Raw genomic sequence first — 22,316 nt, forward strand, 5'->3', positions numbered from 1 at the left:
AAGAACATACAGATTTAACCTATATTTTCATTTTGATGTAATTTGGATCAAAATAGTTCATTTCTCCTTGTGTAAAATGCATATAATTTATTCCATTGTATAGAAGGTAGTAGGCAGAGTCACATATTGAGTAAAAAGTTATCCAATTAAGATGTTGTGTGAAAATATATTTTCTAAATGAATGTTCAATGCAATAAAAACTTACTTGAAGTTAATTTTTATTAACTTCTAAGTCATACATTGGTAAGCATTGTTAAGGAACTTAGGACATTGATGTGTGTTAGATTTCTAAATTCAGATAGTTCTGTAGACGAGCAGGAATTAGAAGTGAAAATATTCCATTTGGGAGCATATTGTTGGTTAATAGTTGATTCCTGATGGTAACTCTGCAAAGATGTAATAGTTCACATGGATCTTTGTATCTTGTTGAAGGAATGTAGTCAAACCAATTCAAAATAATTGGACGTCTTCCTAAACTCAGCTGTGTCTGAAGAAAAGCAAAATGTTTTACTTTTGTAATGTTTTGTAATTTGGATTAGTCTAAATTATTAACACTTATTTTTAATTTAAATTTAGAAAAGAGATTATAAATTTATAAAACCCTTATAACTTTTTTCCAAAGTATTTTTTACTAGAGGCAAGTATTTTATTTCCATTTTTTTCACAAGGATAAACTTTAAATAATCTATATGTCTAAGGACACAAGGCAAAAATTTTTTACAACTATGAATCTGAACAAGTTTTTAATTTTAGTTGGATTGTACTTATATTTTATCAACTTCTTCCTGCAGAGTAGTTATGGTCAACTTAGCCACATAGTAGAATTATCTGTGAAACTATAAAAAATACTAGTGCTCAGGCCCTACTCCACAAATTCTGATTCAACTAGTCTGGGATTGGACACAGACAATGTAAGTCCTAAAGGTTTCCCAGGAGATATCCATTGTAGAGTAAGGTTTCCATTGTAGAGTAAAGCTTCATATATAGACCCAGGAGGCCTGTCCAAAAGAAAAGTTGTCCTTTTTTTTTTTTTTTTTTTTTTTTCCCATAGAGACGAGGTCTCACTGTGTTGCCCAGGCTGGTCTCGAAATTCTGGGCTCAAGTGATCCTCCTGCCCTGACCTCCCAAAGTGTTGGGATTACAGGCGTGAGCCATGGCGTCCGGCCTAAAGATGTCTTTTAAAGGTTTAGAAAAGCATCTTTTAAAATTAATCTTACAGGTCAAATGTCAACAGATTGACTTAGGAGGAAAAGACATTGCTGTATTACAGGAATATTCTCCATTAGAACATATACTCCACAGGCTACATGACACTATTTCTTATCTAATTATATTACATATATAATGCATTCATTATTTATTCAATTATTTAACTATTAAACAATATATACTTAACATTGTGGTAGGTGCTTGGGATAATTGCTAGGGTAGGTAAAATAGATACAGCCTCTGTGCTTGCAAGACTCATGGTGTAGAGGTGGAAATATCTAAACATACATTTACAATAAAAAATATGTGCTGTGATAGGGAAAACTACTGGGAAGTGTGGAAATGCAGAACAGAGGTATTTAGTGTTCTTTACGCAGTTTTAATGCTACTCTTTGTCTTCTCGCTCAATGCTATTTTACTTTATCAAACTGCAATTGATTGGAACCCAGCTATAAATTTTTTGCCACTTAGGCAGGTGATTTTGGTCAACTCACTCTATCCTAGTGCTTTTCTACTGGGGTTGTATCTCAGGAATAGCATTCATGGAACTTGCTGAGAATTTATATGTTATGTAACAATTGTGCAGGACTAATACTGGACCAAGGACAAGCAAGTTTCTGAAAATGAAAAAAAAATCTTTTTGTTTTAAAAATGAGTTGCCAAAATAATTTGATAAATTTGCTTTGCTTACAGTTGGCCCAGGCATTCTTTTAAAGGCTTAGAAAGGCATCTTTCATTGCTGAGGCATTAAAGAAAAAAAAAAAAACAGTAGAGTTATATCTTTTATGAGTTTATTTCTGAAATCACATCCTTAAAGGATAGGGGAACTGCTGGATTCCTTGTTAATTTGATTGGTTTAAATTTATAGGTGTAGCTTTCTCTCTATTAAATGGACTTATTTCTTGCTACTAATGGGAATAATTCGATTTGATACTAACACTTGCAGTTCATTTTGACAGGGGGAACATACCCTATATGCTGTTAATTGTTTTCTCTAAACTTGATATATTCCAGAAACCTTACCAAGGAGATCACCACATTTCTGAGAATTAGATATTTTCAATTGAACAAATAATTTAAGCCTTTATTTATATTTTTATAATGCTTGACATTGCTTTGAGAACTTGAATGCAAAAATCTGTTTTTTGACATACGATTGTATTTGTGGGGAGAAATGTAACCCTCATTTTGAAATATTCAACTAGAAAGGAGGTCTGTTAAATTTTTTTTATTTTGTTGTTAAAGGACAGAGAAATCTTAAACAGTTTAAAAAATACCATTAGGATATAATATATATCTACTTAATACTAAAATACATATAACTTAAAATTCTTTCATATTTCTAAAAACATAAGAAGTAAAGAACTGTTTGAGAATTTCCCTATTATTTTTAATAGGCATGTACTCAGTGATCTGTCACTGGATGTAATCTATAAATTAAAAATTAACCGAATTATTTCCTTTACAGTTGAATTTTAAGATTCACCGATATTTGAGCCTTTTTTTCCACCTAAAAACAGTATTTTGCTTACCTCTATTTTCTTGACTGAAATGACAGAAAGTACTCTGGAACATAGTACCAAACATGTTTTGGCATCTTCGTGGATGTCAGCCAATTCACGATCAACCATTACTCTCACTCTTGAAGGGTAGAGTACTATTGTTAAGACAATGTTGATAGGGTTTTTTTCTCTTTCTAAGATTCCATATTGCAGTAATATTTTAAAGATATTTGACTGTCTTGTCTGAGCTACGTAAAGGAGAGGTGTGATGCCACTTAATGGGCTTGGACAGTATACTGGTGTGAAAGTTCTGTGAATTAAACAAAACAAAACTCATTGGATATAGAATTAAGAAATGTGACAAACACTTTGTCTTACTAGTAATGGGAAAATAATAATATTATCTTAAATGTTAAATGTCTTAAATGTAACTTTATATATTACTTAAAAAAAAGTTTTTCACTTTAGGAATCTAGACCAAACTGAAGGTTAAAAGAAAACTCCTACCAAACACTTAAACCCCTTTTACAGTTGTAAAAATAAGCAAAACCAATTTCTCATATATGTAAAGTGTTTACTTTTAGTCATAGCAATTCTAGTTAAGAAATCTATACTGCTTAGGACAGTATTACAAAACTGATGTAGCTCTGGAAAAAATAAAATGGAAAAGAAGGACAGACCTTTTTGATTTAAGTTTATTAATAGAAAAGAATGTGATCATTTGCATATCTTTTTGTTTTTGTTCTTGATCATATATCAGACATGAGCTTGAATTGAGTTTGGAGATTAGGAAAGGAATAAATGCAACTATCTTTATTCTATGTTTTTCACTTTAATAAAATTAGAATTGGTCGAGCTTAGGAAATGTAAATTATAGTGAGAGCTATATCACATCCCTCAAGTGCAGAATTTTCTTCTTGAGTAAAAGTTTGAATTTCCTCTGAAATCTTGTTTTTCCTAGAGTGCCACATGATGGCTAGAGTTAAACATTTCCCTTCCCTTATGACAGAAATGAAAATTTTATTCTTTTCTAATGGTATATACTTCTTGCAGTTGTTTCATTTAATAGACTTTTATGCTGTTATATGTTGGTCAGTGTAACTATTGTTGTGGTGTCCTTGACCACAGGGGATTTTATTAGCAAGCCATAATTATTAGCAAGCCATAATTTTGCCAAGTAATGTGGTTTTTAGGCTAACAAAAGTGAAATTTTATTAATGATTTTTGTCTCTAGAATTCTCTTGACTGGCCTAATAAAATACGGCAGAAAAGCACACAAAGTATAAATATTGATTTTAGACAACTACTCAGAGCAAGGAAAGTCTTATGAAAAAAGGGGAACTTTGGGGCTGGGCGCGGTGGCTCACGCCTGTAATTCCAGCACTTCGGGAGGCCATGGCGGGCGGATCACAAGGTCAAGAGATCAAGACCATCCTGGCCGACATGGTGAAACCCTGTCTCAAAAAAATAAAAAGAAAAAAGGGGAACTTTAAGATTGCATATATAGTACTTAGGTAAAATGGGAGGCAGCATGGTATAATGGTATAAACAACAGAGGCAAGTGTTCTAGGTTCTAAATTTTGACTCTTCTAATTGGGCAAGTTGTGTGATCTTGGGCAAGTTGGCCTCTTTACATCTGTTTCTACAAGCATTTATGTACTTATTTGCTCATTCCCTCATTACCTATTTAACACTTGCTTGTCTAGAGTGTACAGAGGAGTAGATACACCAAGATGAAAGATATAGTTCTTCATTATTATTATAATCTAGTAAGGAAAACACAAGAAATTGTGTAAAGGCAATACAAGGTGATAATCACAGTGATAGAAGCATGTTCAGGTACTGTAGTAGCTCTGAGGAGGGGTACTTAACTCTATCTGAAATGGTCATTTTCTGTAGGTTATCCAGAAACTGATTCGAAAGATTAGCAGTTGTTTTCCAATAAAAAGATTCAAAAGAATGTTTTAGGCACAAGCATAAACAAGCACTGGGGGATTGCTATACCTGAACCAGCTATAGGAAATAAATGTTTTGTAATAGATGAACTGTTTTCAAACTGTTTTTGAAGAATCTGACAAAACTAAGAAAAGAGAGTTTTTCTGGTTGAAGTCCTAGAGCCCTTACCCCTACTGGGTCTTGTTTAGGAATCCAAAAAGTATATAGTTGGAAAGTCACTGGACCAACTAGTTTATGTCCAGAGCTTCACCAAACTCTGATGCCAGGATTTTGTAATTAAAAAAATAGTGTAGTGTAGTGCAAAGTAGCATTTTAGAAATCAAGATGTAGGTTTTTGTCATAACTCTGTCACTGGGACTATACTTTCATATATACATAGATGTATATATACACACACAAATACGTATACAAAGAGGATATATATGTATGTATATACATAAAAATATGGATATGTATTATTTCCTCTCTCTCTTGGAATCATCTCCAGACCAGTAATGTCCTGGACATCTCATCCTTTCTTTTTATAAATACTTCGAACACATAGAGAACTTCTAAACTATTTCTCTTTCTAAATTATCTATCATTGGTATGCAGTTTTCCAAACCGTCACTGCATCCAGGTCTTTCACATTACTTTGCTTTGTATATATTCTTCTACCCCACCTTTTTTTTCTCAATTTTGCGATAAGTCTAGCTCATCTTTATGAGACCTTGTCTAATAAACTCTTTTGTGAAGTTTTCTTTGATTACCCTGATATACCTCATACTCCTCAGGGCACTTTGTACATAACTACATTAAATTCATATAATGGCCAGGAGCGGTGGCTCATGCCTGTAATTCCAGCACTGTGGGAGGCTGAGGCGGGTGGATCACCTGAGGTCAGGAGTTTGAGGCCAGCCTGACCAACATGGAGAAACCCTGTCTCTATTAAAAATACAAAATTAGCCTGGCATGGTGATGCATGCCTGTAATCCCAGCTACTCTGTAGGCTGAGGCAGGAGAATTGCTTGAACCTGGGAGGCGGAGGTTGCATTCTAGGCGAGGCAACAAGAGCGAAACTCCATCTCCAAAATAAATAAATAAATTCATATCATTTGGAAAACTTATTTAACATCTCAAAACTTTCATTTTCTCATCTTCAAAATAAATGGTTAAGCAAAACAATCTACAAAAATGTAAGCTCCCAAAAGACAGTAATTTTCATCTTAATTCACGACTATATATTTAAGTGCCTAGAACAATGATGGGCCCACATTAGGCACTCAAATATTTGTTAATTGGAAATTTTTTACTGGAAATTTTGACTATATATATGTGATAGTAAAAAATTCCTTGAATTTGTCCTGTAGCTTTCAGGCCTAATAAGATTTTTGTTGATGTGCAGTTACTTAAACTTTAATTTAATGTATTCATCTCACTAGTCCTTAAGAAAATATTTGACTTAAGAACCCTGTAAGTATGGGAATTTGAGAGACTTAGGAGACAAAATATACCATAAGTGGTCATTATTAAGATTTAGAGATATTAGTTGATTCTAAGATACTAAGATTGACATTACCTTTAGAAGATATTGAATGAATACTGAAGTAAAACTCAAATAGATTTAAAATGAGATTTAAAAGTCTAATCTGTACTCAAATGACATATGATTAATCCTCATGTTTAAAGAGTATGTTACTGTAAACCAGAATTTGCTTAATCTGTACTGACAGTTAATTATAGCAGTACTTATATGGATGAAGTACAGCAAGCAAAGCAAGAATTAGTTTTTAAATGTGAGGTTAATGAACTGAACCCTCAGTATCTGAAAACCTGTCATAATGCTTATGAAATGGGGCATAATATTTCCATATAGACATTCAGAGAATGATTCTGTTTTTTAGCTATAATTATTTCTAATTTTTTCCCTTCTAATTCTCCTTCTATTTCTGAAAAATCTGATAGATGCTTCTCCATAACAATTTTATGTGTATGGTATTTCACATAGTTGACTTTCTTAACACTTTGTTTTCCTTTTACTCAGTTGGGCTAGTCTCTCCAAGTAACCTATTTATCTCTTTGGGTATTTCTCCTCAACCGTCTTTCACTGGCTCCTCTTCCTCTGCTCTCAACATCCAAGTAAGTATTCATGGCCTTTAGACCAATTTTATTTGACTATTCCCAGGAAATTTCATTTATGACCATTACTTCAATTCCTGTCCATTTATTTATTTCAACAAATATTGAATGCATACTATATGCCAGGAACTGTTTTAGGTGCTTGGGTTATTTTATATCAGGAAACAAAATAAATATCCCTACTGTCTTGCTTATATTATAGTGAATGATTAACAACAACATAGGATGAACATGGTAAACAAGCAAATTTTATATTAGATGTTGATAAGTGCTTGGGAAAAAAAGTAGAGCAGAGTAAGTATGGATATGCTGTGGGTGGGTACAGTTAGGGCATTTAAAAATATTAAATAGGGGCTGGGCACAGTGGCTCACGCCTGTAATCCCAGCACTTTGGAAGGCCGAGGCGGGTGGATCACGAGGTCAAGAGATCGAGACCATCCTGGTCAACATGGTGAAACCCCGTCTCTACTAAAAATACAAAAAATTAGCTGGGTATGGTGGCGCGTGCCTGTAATCCCAGCTACTCAGGAGGCTGAGGCAGGAAAATTGCCTGAACCCAGGAGGCGGAGGTTGCGGTGAGCCGAGATTGTGCCATTGCACTCCAGCCTGGGTAAGAAGAGCGAAACTCCGTCTCAAAAAAAAAAAAAAAAAAAAAAAATTAAATAGGATGATAGGAGAGTGCATTATTGAAAGATGACATTTGAACAAAGATAAGAAGGTGGTGAGGAAGTTAACCATTTGGATATTTCATGGCCCTATGGTGGAAAAGTGTGCCTGGAGTGGTGAAGGGAGAATAAGGGAACGAGTGTGGCTCAAAGAGGACAGAGGTAATAGGATGCCACATTATTTAGAGCTTTATGAGTCACTGTATGAACGTCCCCTTTTACTCTAAACCGAATGGACAAGCCACTGGATGTTTTCAGTAGAAGAGTAATGTGATCTGCCATTTGTTGAGAATTTGTTACAGGATAGAAGGAAGGAAATCACTTAGCTTGGAACATAGTAGTGTAGGCAGCCAGATGCTGTATATTATTTGCAGGTAGAACAACAGATATCCTAACATAGATGTGAGATGTAAAAGAAACATTAAGGATGGTACTGTATATCTAGCCATGTACTGCACATCTCTACCTGGATATCCATTAGGCAGTGCAAACTCATATTTCCAAAACTTAGGTTTTTTGTAATATTTTATCTTGATAAGTTTGTGGTATGACCATTTTGGTAGGCTGAATAATGGCCCCTCAGTATGGCAAATATGACTTTGCAGATAAGATTAAGATCTTGAGGTGGGAGATTAACTAGGTGGGCCCATATAATTGCAGGAGTCCTTGTAAGTGCAGAGAATGTTGGAAGCAGAGTTAGTGAATAAGATATGATGACATTATAGTGCTAGCTTTGAAGATGAAGAGGCCATCAGCCAAGGAATGTAGATGGCCTCTGAAAGCTGGCAAAGGCAAGGAAACAGATTCTTCCCTAGAGCCTCCATAAGGGACCAGACCTACTAACAATTTGATTTAGTTCTATATGACTCATTTTGGACTTCTGATCTCCAGAACTATAAGAACTAAACTGTAAATTTGTGTTGTTTTAAGCCACTAAGTTTGTGGCAATTTGTTGCAGGAGCAACAGGAAACTAATACAATTTTCAACCACTCTCAAAATTTAGAAATCTGAAGATTAACTCTTTTTTCTCTGAGATCCTCTAATTCTGATCACTTACTGTGTCTTGTTATTTTGTCTAAAGATCTCTCTCCTTTCTCCCACTGCTATTGTTTCAGTTTAAGTTCTCATTACAATTTACCTGGACAGTTGTAGTATCAAAGGGCGACCAGAGGTTGGGAGGGATGTTGGTAGAGCAGAATTAGTTCTCCCCTCAAAACTATTATAAATACACGTGTAAACTAAGTACACACACTATGCATGTTATGCAAAGTTAGCCTCAGGGATCTTCTCTAATCACCTCCCTTTGAAAAAATTAGATCACTTTCCCCCAACTCTTCCTGCACAGAACATTGTACTTGTAGTGCTTGAGTAGTCTGCTAACTGGTTTCCCTACCCTAGCTGCAGCCTATGTTCCCAAAATCGAGTCTTCAAATGGGGGCTGATGAATCTTTTTAATTCTACAAGTTGACCTTCACTGGCCAGGCATTACGTGTGGTATAAATTTCATGTTCCTCAGTCTGGCCTACAAAGTCCTTCATTCTTTCAATTCCAGTCTTCATTTCTCTTACTACCTGATTCCAATCTCACTCTCTAGCTATTACTAAACTGCTTGTAGTCATTGGATACAACAATGTTGTTTGTATCTCCCCTAGTTTCAGTCATCCTCTTTCTATCTAGATTATATGTCTTCAAGGGAACAGAAGAAAAAACTCTCTGTTGTCTTTTAAAAATCAGTTTAAGACATCACCTATTCTAGTGAGCCTTCTCAGATACCTATTCCTCCCTGTTAACAGTTTCCTTCTCTGCTCTCTCTACCTGTACATGCTTCTATTTTTGTACCTATGGAGTAGTTATAATTGCTGTTTACCTTTATGCCTCACTTCTAGAATGTGAGCTCTCTAAAATCAGGAAATATGTCTACTTTGTTTTTATATCCTCAATAAATAACATAGTGCCTGGCACTTAGAAAATGCATAGTAAATTATTATTGTTATTTGACACTTGATCTTAGCCAAAAGGCCAAGAAGCGATATTATCATTATTTGAATGGAATGATGTCTTCTTTCTTTAGTCACCTACAATCTGTCACACTGTGGCATTTAGATGTTTTTTGCAGGTTTGTGGTGAAAATGAACAAACTTGAATTTCTTTCCCTCATTAATTCTATCTCCTCTCCTCCAGGGAGATATAATAGGGAAATTATCAAATTAGAGTGTAAACAAAGGAGGATGACCAAAGAATGATATTGTCGAAGTAAAGAACAACAGGAAATTTGTAATATTCATCATGAGGACATAATAGGTGTGTTCAAATATTTGAGAAGTTTTCATGTAGAAAAGAGTTAACAGATTGATCTTTATGGCTACAGGGGCAGGGTTGGAGAAATGCAAGCAGATTTCAGCATAGTACGAGAAAGAATAATCAAATAAAGCTGTTTCAGAATTCACTAATTCAACAAAATCTTGATTGAACAGTTGCTTTGTATCTGACGTAATTTTACACACACTATTCATAAGGATAGCGAGCAAACGAACCAATGAAAAAAGGAACAACAGTAAATAAACAGGTCAGTGATCAGTGGGTGCAGAAAAATAAAGTAAAATACTGTAATAATGACTAAGTGGTTTCTTTAGATTGTGTGAGTAGGAAAGGCCTCTTTGAGAAGATGATATTTATACTGTGACCTAGCTGATGAGGAGGAAGAGCCAAGTGAACAAATTTTTCAGGCAGAGGGAACAGTATTATGAGGCCTTACAGGCAGGAATGAACTTGGAAAAACAAGGACCCCCAAGGCAAAGGAATGGTTTATGTAAGAAGAGACCAATGAGCATCAACAAGTGATGCCCTGCAGAGGGTTGCTGTCCAGAGTAAAGGTCTGCTAATGAATTCTTAGGCTCCATCCAAATTTAAAATTCTATGATTCTGAAAGGTCCAAATGATGTTGTGATCAGTAGAACTGGCCTGTAATGGGTTTTACCTTGTGGATGCATCTAAATTGAAATTTATTAATTTTAAACCTGTCTTAAGACTGTTATTAATGGTACTCTATCATGTTCTACAGTGTTTCTCTTTGTTTCATTTTCGTTCCAGCTTTCCCCTCTGTGCTTCCTTTTTTAATTTGTAAAAATTTATTCTCTATCCCTCTGTTTGACTCAATTTTTCTTTCTCATGGGACTTTCAGGGTTATAGACAGGCACTACTTAGCCCAGCTAGTGACAGTCAGCTTTAGAAGCTTTGCCGATCTCTTCTGTAGTTACAAATATAATAGTTGCTTAAAACACAAAGTACTATTCAGTAGTTTTGTTTACTGTTGTTTCCAAACCACAGCTGTCAGTTCATGTACTTTAGTAATCATTAAGAAATGAAATCCAGTGGTTCTCCAATACCATAGTGATGCACAAACAAGAGAAAACTCTGCTTTAGTCAGAACCTAAATTGATTTAGTCTTTAACTGATTTTGTCACTTTTGTTTTTCATTGCATACATGCATTTATCATTGCACCTAATACGGTGCTGCATACATAGTAAGGTGATCAATAAATACTTTGCTGAATGAATGAACACATGCATGTTTGTTTTATTCAGATGAATATCTAAAATCAAAGAATAAATTAAAGTTAGTGCAAACTAGGTAACTTTAGAATCTATATTACAGGCTCTATCAAGATGATACATTGGAGATTTTATTTTCATGAGATACTCAGTAGTATGCATTAGGTAGATTGATATGTGAAGACTATAAAAATTCGGCCCTATAATAGCATCAGGTACTTGACCTTCATTGTGCTCAAATTTGGAGAATTTGGGGTCCAATTTATCAATGTTTAACACACACAAATAGGGAATTGCTGTGTTTAATAGTATTACTTTGTGAAGATGTGTGCATATTCCCAATTGTACTTTGAAAGTCAGCTTATAAACATATATAAATATAAAATCTCAGGATTCTCAGAAATAGGAGATCATAGTATTACATAATCAAGTGTCTTTGTTTAGAGAAACTTGTTGTTTAGCACTAACATGTAGGCTGTGTAGAACAGAATCACTAATGATTTATAGGTACATAATAATGTACATATAGGTAAAAATGAAATACATAAAGAGTAAAGGAGTGAACAAATAGTCAAGCAATTAGGTGAGAATTCCTTATTTCACATATAGCCACTATTCATATTAATTTTAGAAAAAAGAAGCATTCTACTCTCCTAAAGATAAATTTTCTTATTCTATAGTGAAAACATGTGAGATTATTACCTCCATATCAGTGACAGGTTACAGCTTCTGTCTTGAACATAGTCTTTTGTCTTCTTGAGAAGCAATTCCACAAAGTCAGGATTACCTTTTCTGGCAAAAACCCAGTACAGAATTGTATTCACACATATTTCCGTAAAGTCGAGGTTAAAACTTACTTCAAAACGGTATCCTGATTTTTCCACAAATGCAATGTAATCTGTGAGTAGAGCGTCAAAACCATCCAAGTCCACATACATCAGAATTTTTGCCAGTGACCTGTAAATCCTAGGTTCATAACAGTGATATCCCCACTGACCCAAAAACTGCAAAGAGGGTCTTTTAACAATTTTGTCAAGGAGATTACAGAATATGTTGCTTCTTGGACAAGAAGTCTTACGACATAATTTAGTCGATTTACTCATTGTTACTTATAGCAGCAGTGTAGAAATAAAATCAGAGATGAGCATACTGTAATCCTCCAGTTACATAGTTTGACAATGTGGTAGGCTTTACTCCACAAACAGAAGTGCCCTTTAAACTGTAACCAGGAAAAATATGTGAGATATTACCATAAAGTAATGGATGACATCACAATAGGTGGAGATTTGTCACCAGCATAGGTCAGAGATTGGAGATATTATATGTAACTGGTGACATTTGAAAGAGACATGTTGGACAGAAATGGCATGCATGAAAGCTAAGATAATATATTTAATTTTCTAAGAATTCAGTTCAAGGTAGCTAGCATATTTCTCAAGTTCTGCATGTTTCTGCAGTAGACTAAATAATAGTAATAAACAGATTAATTATCCTTTGTGGACATTATATAAGCAGAAAATGATTGCTAGACTGAATAAATTCAAGTGTTGTTCACATGTTCTGCATGAATACTGTATGCTCTCACTTAATCATCATCGACTATTTTCCCCTATCTTATAGTTGAGGAAATTGAGGCTTCATGGTAGTTTTTGTTGTTTTTTGTTTTTGTTTTCTGAGCAGGGTCTCAGTCTGTCACCCAAGCTGGAGTGCAGTGGTACGATCATGGCTCACTGTGGGCTTGGCCTCCTGGGCTCAAGTGACTCTCCCACCTTTTTCCCAAGTAACTAGGACTACAGGCATGCAATGCCATGCCCAGCTAATTTTTGTATTTTTTTGTAGAGACAGAGTTATGCCATGTTGGCCATGCTGGTCTTGTGCTCCCAAGCTGAAGTGATCTGCCTGCCTCAGCCTCCCAAAGTGCTAGAATTACAGGCTTGAGGCCCTTGCCTGACTGAGGCATACATAGGTAAGGTAACTTGCCAGCATATTCAGCTAAGTAACCCATTTATTTTATTTAAGAGAAAGGATATCATACAATACTAACCAAAATTTAAAGACTTTTAGAACTTTAAATTTTAGAGAAATTATTCCTCTATAAACCAGGCAGAATGTATACAATTTAGGCATGAAAAATACTTCAAGCTTGATATGGTGTCCTTGCCACAGTACAATAAAGGGGAAAGATGTTATGGTTGTTTTTTATCATTATTCTGTAGTTAATTTTTCAGCCACCTTTTTATACCATTCACAGAGTGATCAGAGTTAACAACCTTGGGTGTATGTATTAGCATTTTAAAAGGTAATTAAATATTTTCTTTTTCCTTTCCATATTTTTCTTTCAATCACATGAATGATGTCTCTTTAGTAAGAAAAATTATAACTTTAGATTTACTGTACTTCCACTAATATTGCATTTTATTTTGTAAACTCTAAACTGTCTTTTCCCAGCTGGACAACCTAATTAAACTAACTACATATTGTCATCTTTCTGAAAAGCAAGTTTTGTTGTTTTCTTTCACTTTTTCTGTTCTAATTTTTTTGCCTCAAAAATATTTTTTAAATTAAACTATTTTATTAATTTCTTAATACATAAAACTTATAAAAAGTGGAAACATTATAGAGCCAGTAAAAATTCCTCCCTTAGATAATCATGCTAGCACTTTTATGTATAGTCTTTCAAATATATTTTTGCTAATGTGTGTATAAAATTTTGTCATTTTTAAAAAAAAAGAATAATACCTAATCTGAAATTTTTTTTGTCATTTTTATACAAATAGGATAACATTATACATATCTTCCTTTATAAGTTACTTTTTATTTCTATAACAATGTATTATTATTACCTTTGTATGACCATATATGGTCATACATGCTAACTCTGTGTACTACTTGTTACATATCAGGTACTGTTTTAAGTGCCTTATATATTAACTCCTTTAATTCTTACAACAACTTCACAGATAAGGAAGCTGAGATATAGAGCTTAAGTGTCTTGCCCAAGATCATTTGTCTAGTAAGTGGTAAAGCTGGAATTTGAATCCAAGGAGAATGGGGCTAGAGATTTTCTCTCTCCTTTCACCTGGTTCTCCAAAGAGAGCTACCTTTCCTTTTTTATGGCTAGTTTATGAAGAGTAGTCATGAAATAAGAGCACTACAATTATATGTCAAAAAGCAGAATATAGATAGTAGGTTAATCCTGCTTTTGGGAAAAAGTGTTCAGAATATCCATTAAAGTAATACTAATGTAAATCTGTGAATATGAAAACTTGAGTGATTATTTTCTCCTTTTTATTTATACTTTCTTGATAATTTGAATATGTGTGTATTTTTTGCAGTTATGAGAAACAAGTCATGCTCACTTTGAAAATAATAACCACAACATAGTAAGTCAAAACTGTTGCTGTATTAGTTCTTTAAAATTTTTAAAAAGTTGGCCAGGCATGGTGGCTTATGCCTATAATCCCAACATTTTGGGAGGCCAAGGCAGGTGGATCACTTGAGGTTAGGATTTCAAGAACAGCCTGGCCAACATGGTGAAACCCCATCTCTACTACAAATACAAAAAAATTAGCCAGGTGTGGTGGCATGTACCTGTAATCCCAGCTACTTGGGAGGCTGAGGCAGGAGAATGGCTTGAAGACAGGATGTGGAGGTTGCAGTGAGCCAAGATCATGCCATTGCCCTCCAGCCTGGGTGACAGAGTGAGTGAGACTCTGTCTCAAAAAAAAAAATTTTTTTTTTAAAGTTATTTTCACTGCTAATATGCCAAGTCTGTCCTGCAGACTCTCGCCAAGCAACAGATGAATGGAATACACAGACACAGACTTGCCTGTCAGCACAGCTAGGGGACTCCTGCTAGAGTCAGCAGCAGCCTCCATAAATGATAAGCCAATGAGGCTCACATTTATTTAGTACAAATTTAATGACAAAGGCCTAGAGCAAACATCATTTATGGGTAATTGACATTGTCGACCTCCCAAGTAGGGAGCAGTCCTGTGCATGATGATCAAAGGGTGGTTTCCAGAGAAATAGGTTAACAAACTTATCTAGATAAATTCCTTTGCACTCCCTTGTTATCTGCCCTATGCTATTAGCTCAAGGTAAGAGGATTAATCTGCCTTCAGCCATAACCGTTTCCCAAAGCTTTTGCAAGATCTCCTGGCCTTCCAAGAAGGATTGCATTTTTTCTATAATTTTTCCCACCACCCTGACTGATCTCCTACATCTCCCTAAGTTTCTGTTTTTTGATCAGGTTTTGTAGATTGAAGAGTACAGATGTGTGCAGCAACAGGTTTGTCAAGCACTGTGGTTATAAGTTGTGTTCCAACTTTGCATTCTAGAATTAGTAAATAACATCAGACAAACATGAATATAATCAGTAACATTCTTTTCCAATCAAGGAGTGACGTAGTGTTACTTGGCACCTCAGTCCAATGTGTGCCATTAATGAGGGACCCCACCAGGGATATATTAATCCTTTCTAGCCAAGCAATCACATCGTTAGAGGCTAGGAAGGGCGTGTCTGCCTAAGTAACAAGCGGAAAAAAGGCAGATTTAGAAGACAGGCTCAGTAGAGTGTAGCAGGTACAGATTGCAGGCAGAGTGAGAGAATAAACAAGGAAAAAATTATCTGGACTGAATGATGTTTGGAGCAGGATTTGCTCAGCCTCCTGAGTTGTTTTTTTCAGCATTCCCCAGGTAATGTCTGTAAGGTTGGCCGCGTCGTGGAGAGTTCGGACACGCCTCCTCCCCTCGCAGGGAGCTCGGACACGCCTCCTTCCCTTGCTGGGAGCTCAGACACGCCTCCTCCCCCCCGCCGGGAGCCCGGAGAAAAAAACCCCATGAGGACTTACCCGATACCATCCAGGCCCCACTCCCTTCCATCCGGGTCCCACTCCCCTCCATTTTGTCCCACCCACCTTGGCCACAGCCAATCGGATGCCTCCACTCCCTATAAAACTCCGTGCCTGAGAGGAGTCCGGGCGACCTCTCCGGCCCTTCCTGTCCGGACCGCAGAACCTTGTCCGGGAGCCTGAATAAATTCCCTTGCATTGGATTATTTTCGTGCTGGCCTAAGTTTCTCCGTTTCGTCTTCGGCGAAAACAGACCTTACAATGTCCAGGGCTTGTGTCGTCCAAGGAAGTTGCAACATATGAGGCTGTGGGTCCTGCAGGGTCATTTTTTTATTTCTGATACCAAGTTGGGTCCTAGCCATGCCATGGTATGGTTTGATGTGTTGTGCGGGAATCCAAAGAGGACCTGAGGGGCTGTGAACACAAGCATATCCTCTTCCCCATGTAAGCAAATCATCTGGACCACACCATACATTACTATTCACATCTTTCCATAAAACTGTGGGTTTTATGTCTTAAGAGGTTTTAGCAAAGTATTTTCTATAGCTGATTGAAATTTGCCATTTAAATTTAAGAAATTAAGGGTAAATAAGGCTTGTGCTAGTAGTGTTGCAGGGTCCTTACATATTCCCCCTTTTTTGTTTTCTAAACATATTTAACTACTTTTGTAGGCAAAACTACAGGAGTATGAAATAAAAACTGAAGTAGTTTTTCAGCAGTAAGGGCATGTTCTATATGGCCTGTATAATCAGAGAGTGTTATCTGAAGATCTAGAGATAGGGGCAATACTGCTTCAAATTGCTTTTTACTCAGAGGAATTTTTATGACATCAGGGTCATAAGCTAGCAACAGATTGCATGGTCTGTGGTCCATATAGATGACTTTACTAACTAGCTGGATATAGGAAGACAGTGTTTTAATTGAGGTATGTGAGCAAAAAAACCCATTGTAGGAAGCACAGCCCTGGGGCCATCTGTTCTATTAATCCTCTTGGGGAATGTTTAGTAGGAAAAACAAACAATTGAACTGAATATTTTGGGTCTATGCAATCTAATTGCCTCTGAGAAATAGCTTGTTCTGTTTTCTCAATTTCCTTTTTTTGCTGGAGGGGTTAAATACTTGGGAGAATCTAGAGCTGTATTGCCCTTTAGGATAGAAAACAGGTTTTGCAATTTATCAGTAGTTATGCCCAAGGTGAGGCAAAGCCAGTTAATATCTCTCAGTAACTTTTGGCAACAAAAGCCAAAATAGACAAATGGGACCTAATCAAACTCCACAGCTTCTGCATGGCAAAAGAAACAGTCAATAGAGTGAATCGGCAACCAGCAGAATGGGAAAAAATTTTTGCAGCCTACCCGTCTGACAAAGGGCTGATATCAAGAATTTACAACGAACTAAAACAGATTTACAAGAAAAAAACAAACAAGCCCATTCAAAAATAGGCAAAGGATATGAACAGATACTTTACAAAAGAAGACATACATGAGGCCAACAAGCATATGAAAAAATGCTCATCATCACTGGTCATTAGAGAAATGCAAATCAAAACTACATTGAGATACCATCTCACGCCAGTTAGAATGGCGATCATTAAAAAATCTGGAGACAACAGATGCTGGAGAGGATGTGGAGAAATAGGAACACTTTTACACTGTTGGTGGGAGTGTAAATAAGTTCAACCATTGTGGAAGACAGTGTGGCGATTCCTCAAGGACCTAGAAATAGAAATTCCATTTGACCCAGCAATCCCATTACTGGGTATATATCCAAAGGATTATAAATCATTCTACTATAAGGACACATGCATACGAATGTTCATTGCAGCACAGTTTACAATAGCAAAGACCTGGAATCAACCCAAATGCCCATCGATGATAGACTGGACAGGAAAAATGTGGCACACATACACCATGGAATATTATGCAGCCATCAAAAACGATGAGTTCGCATCCTTTGTAGGGACATGGATGAACCTGGAAACCATCATTCTCAGCAAACTGACACAAGAACACAAAATCAAACATCGCATGTTCTCACTCATAGATGGGTATTGAACAATGGGAACACATGGACACAGGGAGGGGAGCACTATACACTGGGGTCTGTTGGGGGGAGTGGGGGGTGGGGAGTTGGGGAGGGATAACATGGGGAGAAATGCCAGATATAGGTGAAGGAGAGGAAGGCAGCAAATCACACTGCCACGTATGCATCTATGCAACAACCTTGCATGTTTTTCACATGTACCCCAAAACCTAAAATGCAATAAAAAAAAAATCAAAAAAAAAAACATTTAAGGTATGTTAGTTGCTAGTAATTTAACCTTCTGGGGTATTACTGACTGAGAAGTTAGTATGTATCCAAGATATTTTGAGGGAGAGGACATTTGTGATTTTTCAGGTGCTGTGGTTAAACCTCTTAACTCTGTATTCCTTTGGACAGAGGCATATAAACTTAAAATACTTGCTCCGATAGGGCTGCTAATAAAATGTCATCCATAAAATGAATAATCTTACAATTAGAAAATTATTTTCTACTGGTGAGCAAAACCTGATTTACTGATACTGACACATGGTAGGACTGTTCAGCATTCCTTGAGGAAGCACTTTCCAGTGAAATCGGCAAGCTGAACTTTATTGATGAATGGTATTGTAAACATAAATTTTTCTCTGTCCTATTCTGCAAGGGAAATAGTATAAAAGCAGTCTTTTAAGTCAATGACAACTACAGGCCAATTCTGAGGAATCACCACAGGGGAAGGGATCCCCTGTTGAAGAGGCCCTGTAGGTTGCAAATTAGCATTGATAGTCCGTAAGTCATGCAAAAGTCTCCATTTGCGAGACTTTTTGGGAATGATGAACATGGGTGAATTTCTATATGGCTGACTTTTAATTGCTCCTCAACTAATTCATGGGCTCATAGTAATTTTACTACCTTTAAAGGTCACTGTTCTACCCAAATACGATTTTGAGAGAGCCATGTCAGGGGTAGGGGAGGAATAACAGTGGCCCTTATTAGAAAAGGGTTTGCTTTTCACAGAATTCATCGAATTCTGCCCTCTAGAGGAGGTTATCAACTGGCTTCTAATGTTGTTTTAGCTAGCACTGACCAGTCCCATGAAGTCATACGGAAGTTGTCTGCTATGGTTTCAATTAATCCTTTTGTAAATAGGCTAACAGCTCCATTTTCTGTAATGCTTTTTCTTATCTCTTTATAAGCATCAAAAGAAATGGGTTCATATACCTGATTGCCTTGTCGATCTTGTATTACTGGGCAGGCCAAGAACTCCCCTTCTAATGCTGCTTGCCTAAGACAGGGTCCCACAGCTGTAGTGTCTCCCTTGCCCTTTTTCCACTTTATTGGGGGAGGGGACTCAGGGGAGTCTTCTGTGGCACTTTTACTTTGTAATGGCAGGGCTGAGGGAGGAGGAAGAGGCAGTGAGGTAGGTGCCTTCCCTTTTTAGGCTTTTCTGTGTAGAGTGGGGCCAAAGCAGCCCTGACTAAGGTCCATAATGTTAAAGACATTACTGTTGTTGTTGTTCTTGTTCACGACATCGTTTTAAGATTTCTCCCCACTTGTTCCCAGAACTCTAAGTCTAGTGTGCCTTCTTCCAGGAACCATGGGTTATAGGAAACAATAGTTTGCATTAGGTCCCTTAATTCAGCCTGTGAAACCAAGGCTCCACTAGCTTTAAGCAGCTGTTTCAATACTTTCATATACTGTTTCTGTTGTGGTGATAACTGTTATCCCATGATGAAACCCTAGCTTGAATAATTCCCCCAAACTTGGAAATCCTGAGCGGGCACCAATGACTTACTGACTGCACAGTCTCTTCACTTTTGTCTTTGAGGGTTCCATTGTGATCTATTGCAGTGTTCCTCATGCAGGGGCACCAGCTGCTAAGTCTGTCCTGAAAACTCTGGCCAAGCAACGCCTAGCTACATTTTGTTAATAAAAGGGTAGCATATCAGGAAAATCTGAGTGTAATGGTTTAGGAATTGGGAAACTATAAAAGGCGTAGCACAACAGCTCTAGACAACTGAGGTAGTCATTTGCCTAAGGAGAGATGCCAAGAACAGAGTTGGCCAGCTAAGCAACATTCCATTCATTTCTCCAGAAATGAAATGTATAGGTAAGTCATAGATGAGTGACATGTTTGTATAGTCTCAGCAAACTACAAAACAAATGTCAGTAGATAAGAATGACTTACTGATGAATTCGGAAATACAGTTGTTACATAATTATATAAAATTAAGCTTGTAAAAGTTCTATCTACTCTATAAAGTTTATACAGGTATACAGGTTGAGCATCCCTAATCTAAAAATCCAAAATCCAAAATATTCCAAGATTTGAAACTTTTGTGGCTCTGATATGACATCAAAAGTGGAAAATTCCACACCTGACACGTTTGCTTTCTGATGAACCAACGTACACAAACTTTGTTTCATGTATACAATTATTTTAATGTTGTATAAATTTATCTTTAGGCTACATGTATAAAATATATATGGAACATAAATGAATTTCATGTTTAAACCTGGACCTCATTCCCAAACTATCTCATTATGTATATGTATGCAAAATTCCAAAATTTGAAACAAATCCAAAATCTGAAACACTCTGGTCCCAAGCATTTTGGATCAGGATACTCATCCTGTATTAGCCCTTTTACCAGGCTTTCCCATTCCCAATACCATTTGTCTCTAGTATTTGTAAGGTCTGTTCTCGCCGAGTTTAAAGTGAAGAAACTGAGGCCAGCACAAGAAGATCTGATGTGAAGGAATTTATTCAGGCTCCCGGACAAGATTCCGTGGTCCGACAGGAGGAGCCGGAGAAGTCGCATGGACTCTTCTCAGACAGGGGGTTTTATAGGGAGTGAAACAGCTCAATTGGTTGTGGGAGAGCAGGACTGCTATTGGGTAAGTTACAAGCCTTTACCTAGGACTTGGCTTGTTGTTGGTTGGAATTACTCGGCTGCTATTGGTTGTTAGGACTTGGCTGCTATTGGTTGTTAAGACACTAGGGTTACCACACCTTGTTAGCATACTGGGCTCTTTTAAGGGAGGGTCAGGCTGTGTGAGCATGGGAGAAGGGAAAAAGTCTGAGCATGTCTGAGCTTGCCTGAGCTCGTCTGGGCTTGTCCGGGTTTGTCCGAGCTTTTGAAAAGAAGGGGGGGTGGTCTGCGTCCGTGCTCCTGGCGAGGCAACCGGCCTTACAGTATTGATTTGTGTATTTAAAAGAAAATACAAAGGAAAAAGATATTTGAGAGAAGAGGGATTTCCTGATTTTTGAAGTATGGGTAAGATCAGTATGTATTTTCAAAGGCAGAGTGTCCATGTCCATGTCTATGTACATATTATATGATGCCTTGAATATATTTTAGGACCACTGTTTCAGTTTTAAAAAGTATCTTAAGATACATGGCAAACTGAATTTTTACTGTTCTATTCATGAATTGAGACAACCCTCAGGAAATACTTAGACTCATAATTTTGGTTCCCTCAGAACTTTGGCTTGCACAAAGCTACAGTTGGTAGACTTTTCTCTACCTCACAGCATCTACTCAAATTTGTAACACAATTTTTAAACTTAATTTTAACTCACATTTTTAAGTTACGCTGTTTTAACACATAGCCTTGACTAAATTTTATGTGAGTTTTCCTTGGGACAATTGTCTACCCCTCAGGCTAGTCAGCTGTGGCTAAGAAAGGCAGAAACCACAAAATATCTAGTATTACAGTTAAATTTAAAAAATAAACACACAAATGACTTATATTGAGCATGTTGGAAATACGTACAATTACTTACAGAAAATCATAAGAACATATATGAAATTTTAGCCCTTTAAAAAACAAAATCAAAGATCTAATCTCTTTAATTTCTACTTAAAAGTCTCACCATGATAGATGTTCTGGGATTATGAATAACTAAAAGCTATGAATAGATTCTTTTATTGTCTGTCACTCTTCTATTGAGCTGTGCAAGGTTCTTTGAGATAAACACATTTAAGGTAGAAAGTATCATCAGAAGTACATTAAAATCCAGACTTCACTTTACGTGTAGAAATCACATGGTCTTTTACCCAAGTAAGAATGTAAGATTCTTACCTTCCCTCTTCCCCAGGAGAATATCATCTTTTCTGCTTATCTTGTAGATATCACTTTTCCGCTTATCTTGTAGTATGGTCAAAGAAACACGTAACATAAAATCTGCCCTCTTAATAAACTTTCAAGTGTAAGCAAATACCTAGAACTTTTTTATTTTGCATGACAAAAACTGTATGGGCATTTATCAGAAACTCCCTATTTCTCCCTCCCTACAGCCCCTGGCAATCATCATTTTACTTTCTGCTTCCTTGAGTTTGACTAATTTAGCTACCTCCCATAAGTGGAATCATGCAGCATTTCTTCTTCTCTGACTGGCTTATTTCACTCAGCATAATGTCCTCAAGGTTCATTTATG

General features: G+C 36.5%; 1 protein-coding gene across 1 annotated transcript; it reads right to left on the reverse strand.

Moving 5' to 3' along the window:
• Window positions 1-201: 201 nt before the first annotated feature.
• Window positions 202-12,219, reverse strand: ASB17 (ankyrin repeat and SOCS box containing 17). The gene is made up of 3 exons (XM_012442489.2): window positions 11,706-12,219; window positions 2,742-3,021; window positions 202-487 (listed from the first exon to the last, which is right to left on the reverse strand). The coding sequence occupies exons 1-3, from the start codon at window positions 12,104-12,106 to the stop codon at window positions 281-283; spliced, it is 888 nt and encodes a 295-aa protein (XP_012297912.2). The 5' UTR covers window positions 12,107-12,219; the 3' UTR covers window positions 202-280.
• Window positions 12,220-22,316: the final 10,097 nt, after the last annotated feature.

Source organism: Aotus nancymaae, unplaced genomic scaffold, assembly GCF_030222135.1.
Source record: "Aotus nancymaae isolate 86718 unplaced genomic scaffold, 86718_ANA_hifiasm-v0.15.2.pri h1tg000007l, whole genome shotgun sequence".
NCBI lineage: Eukaryota > Metazoa > Chordata > Mammalia > Primates > Aotidae > Aotus > Aotus nancymaae.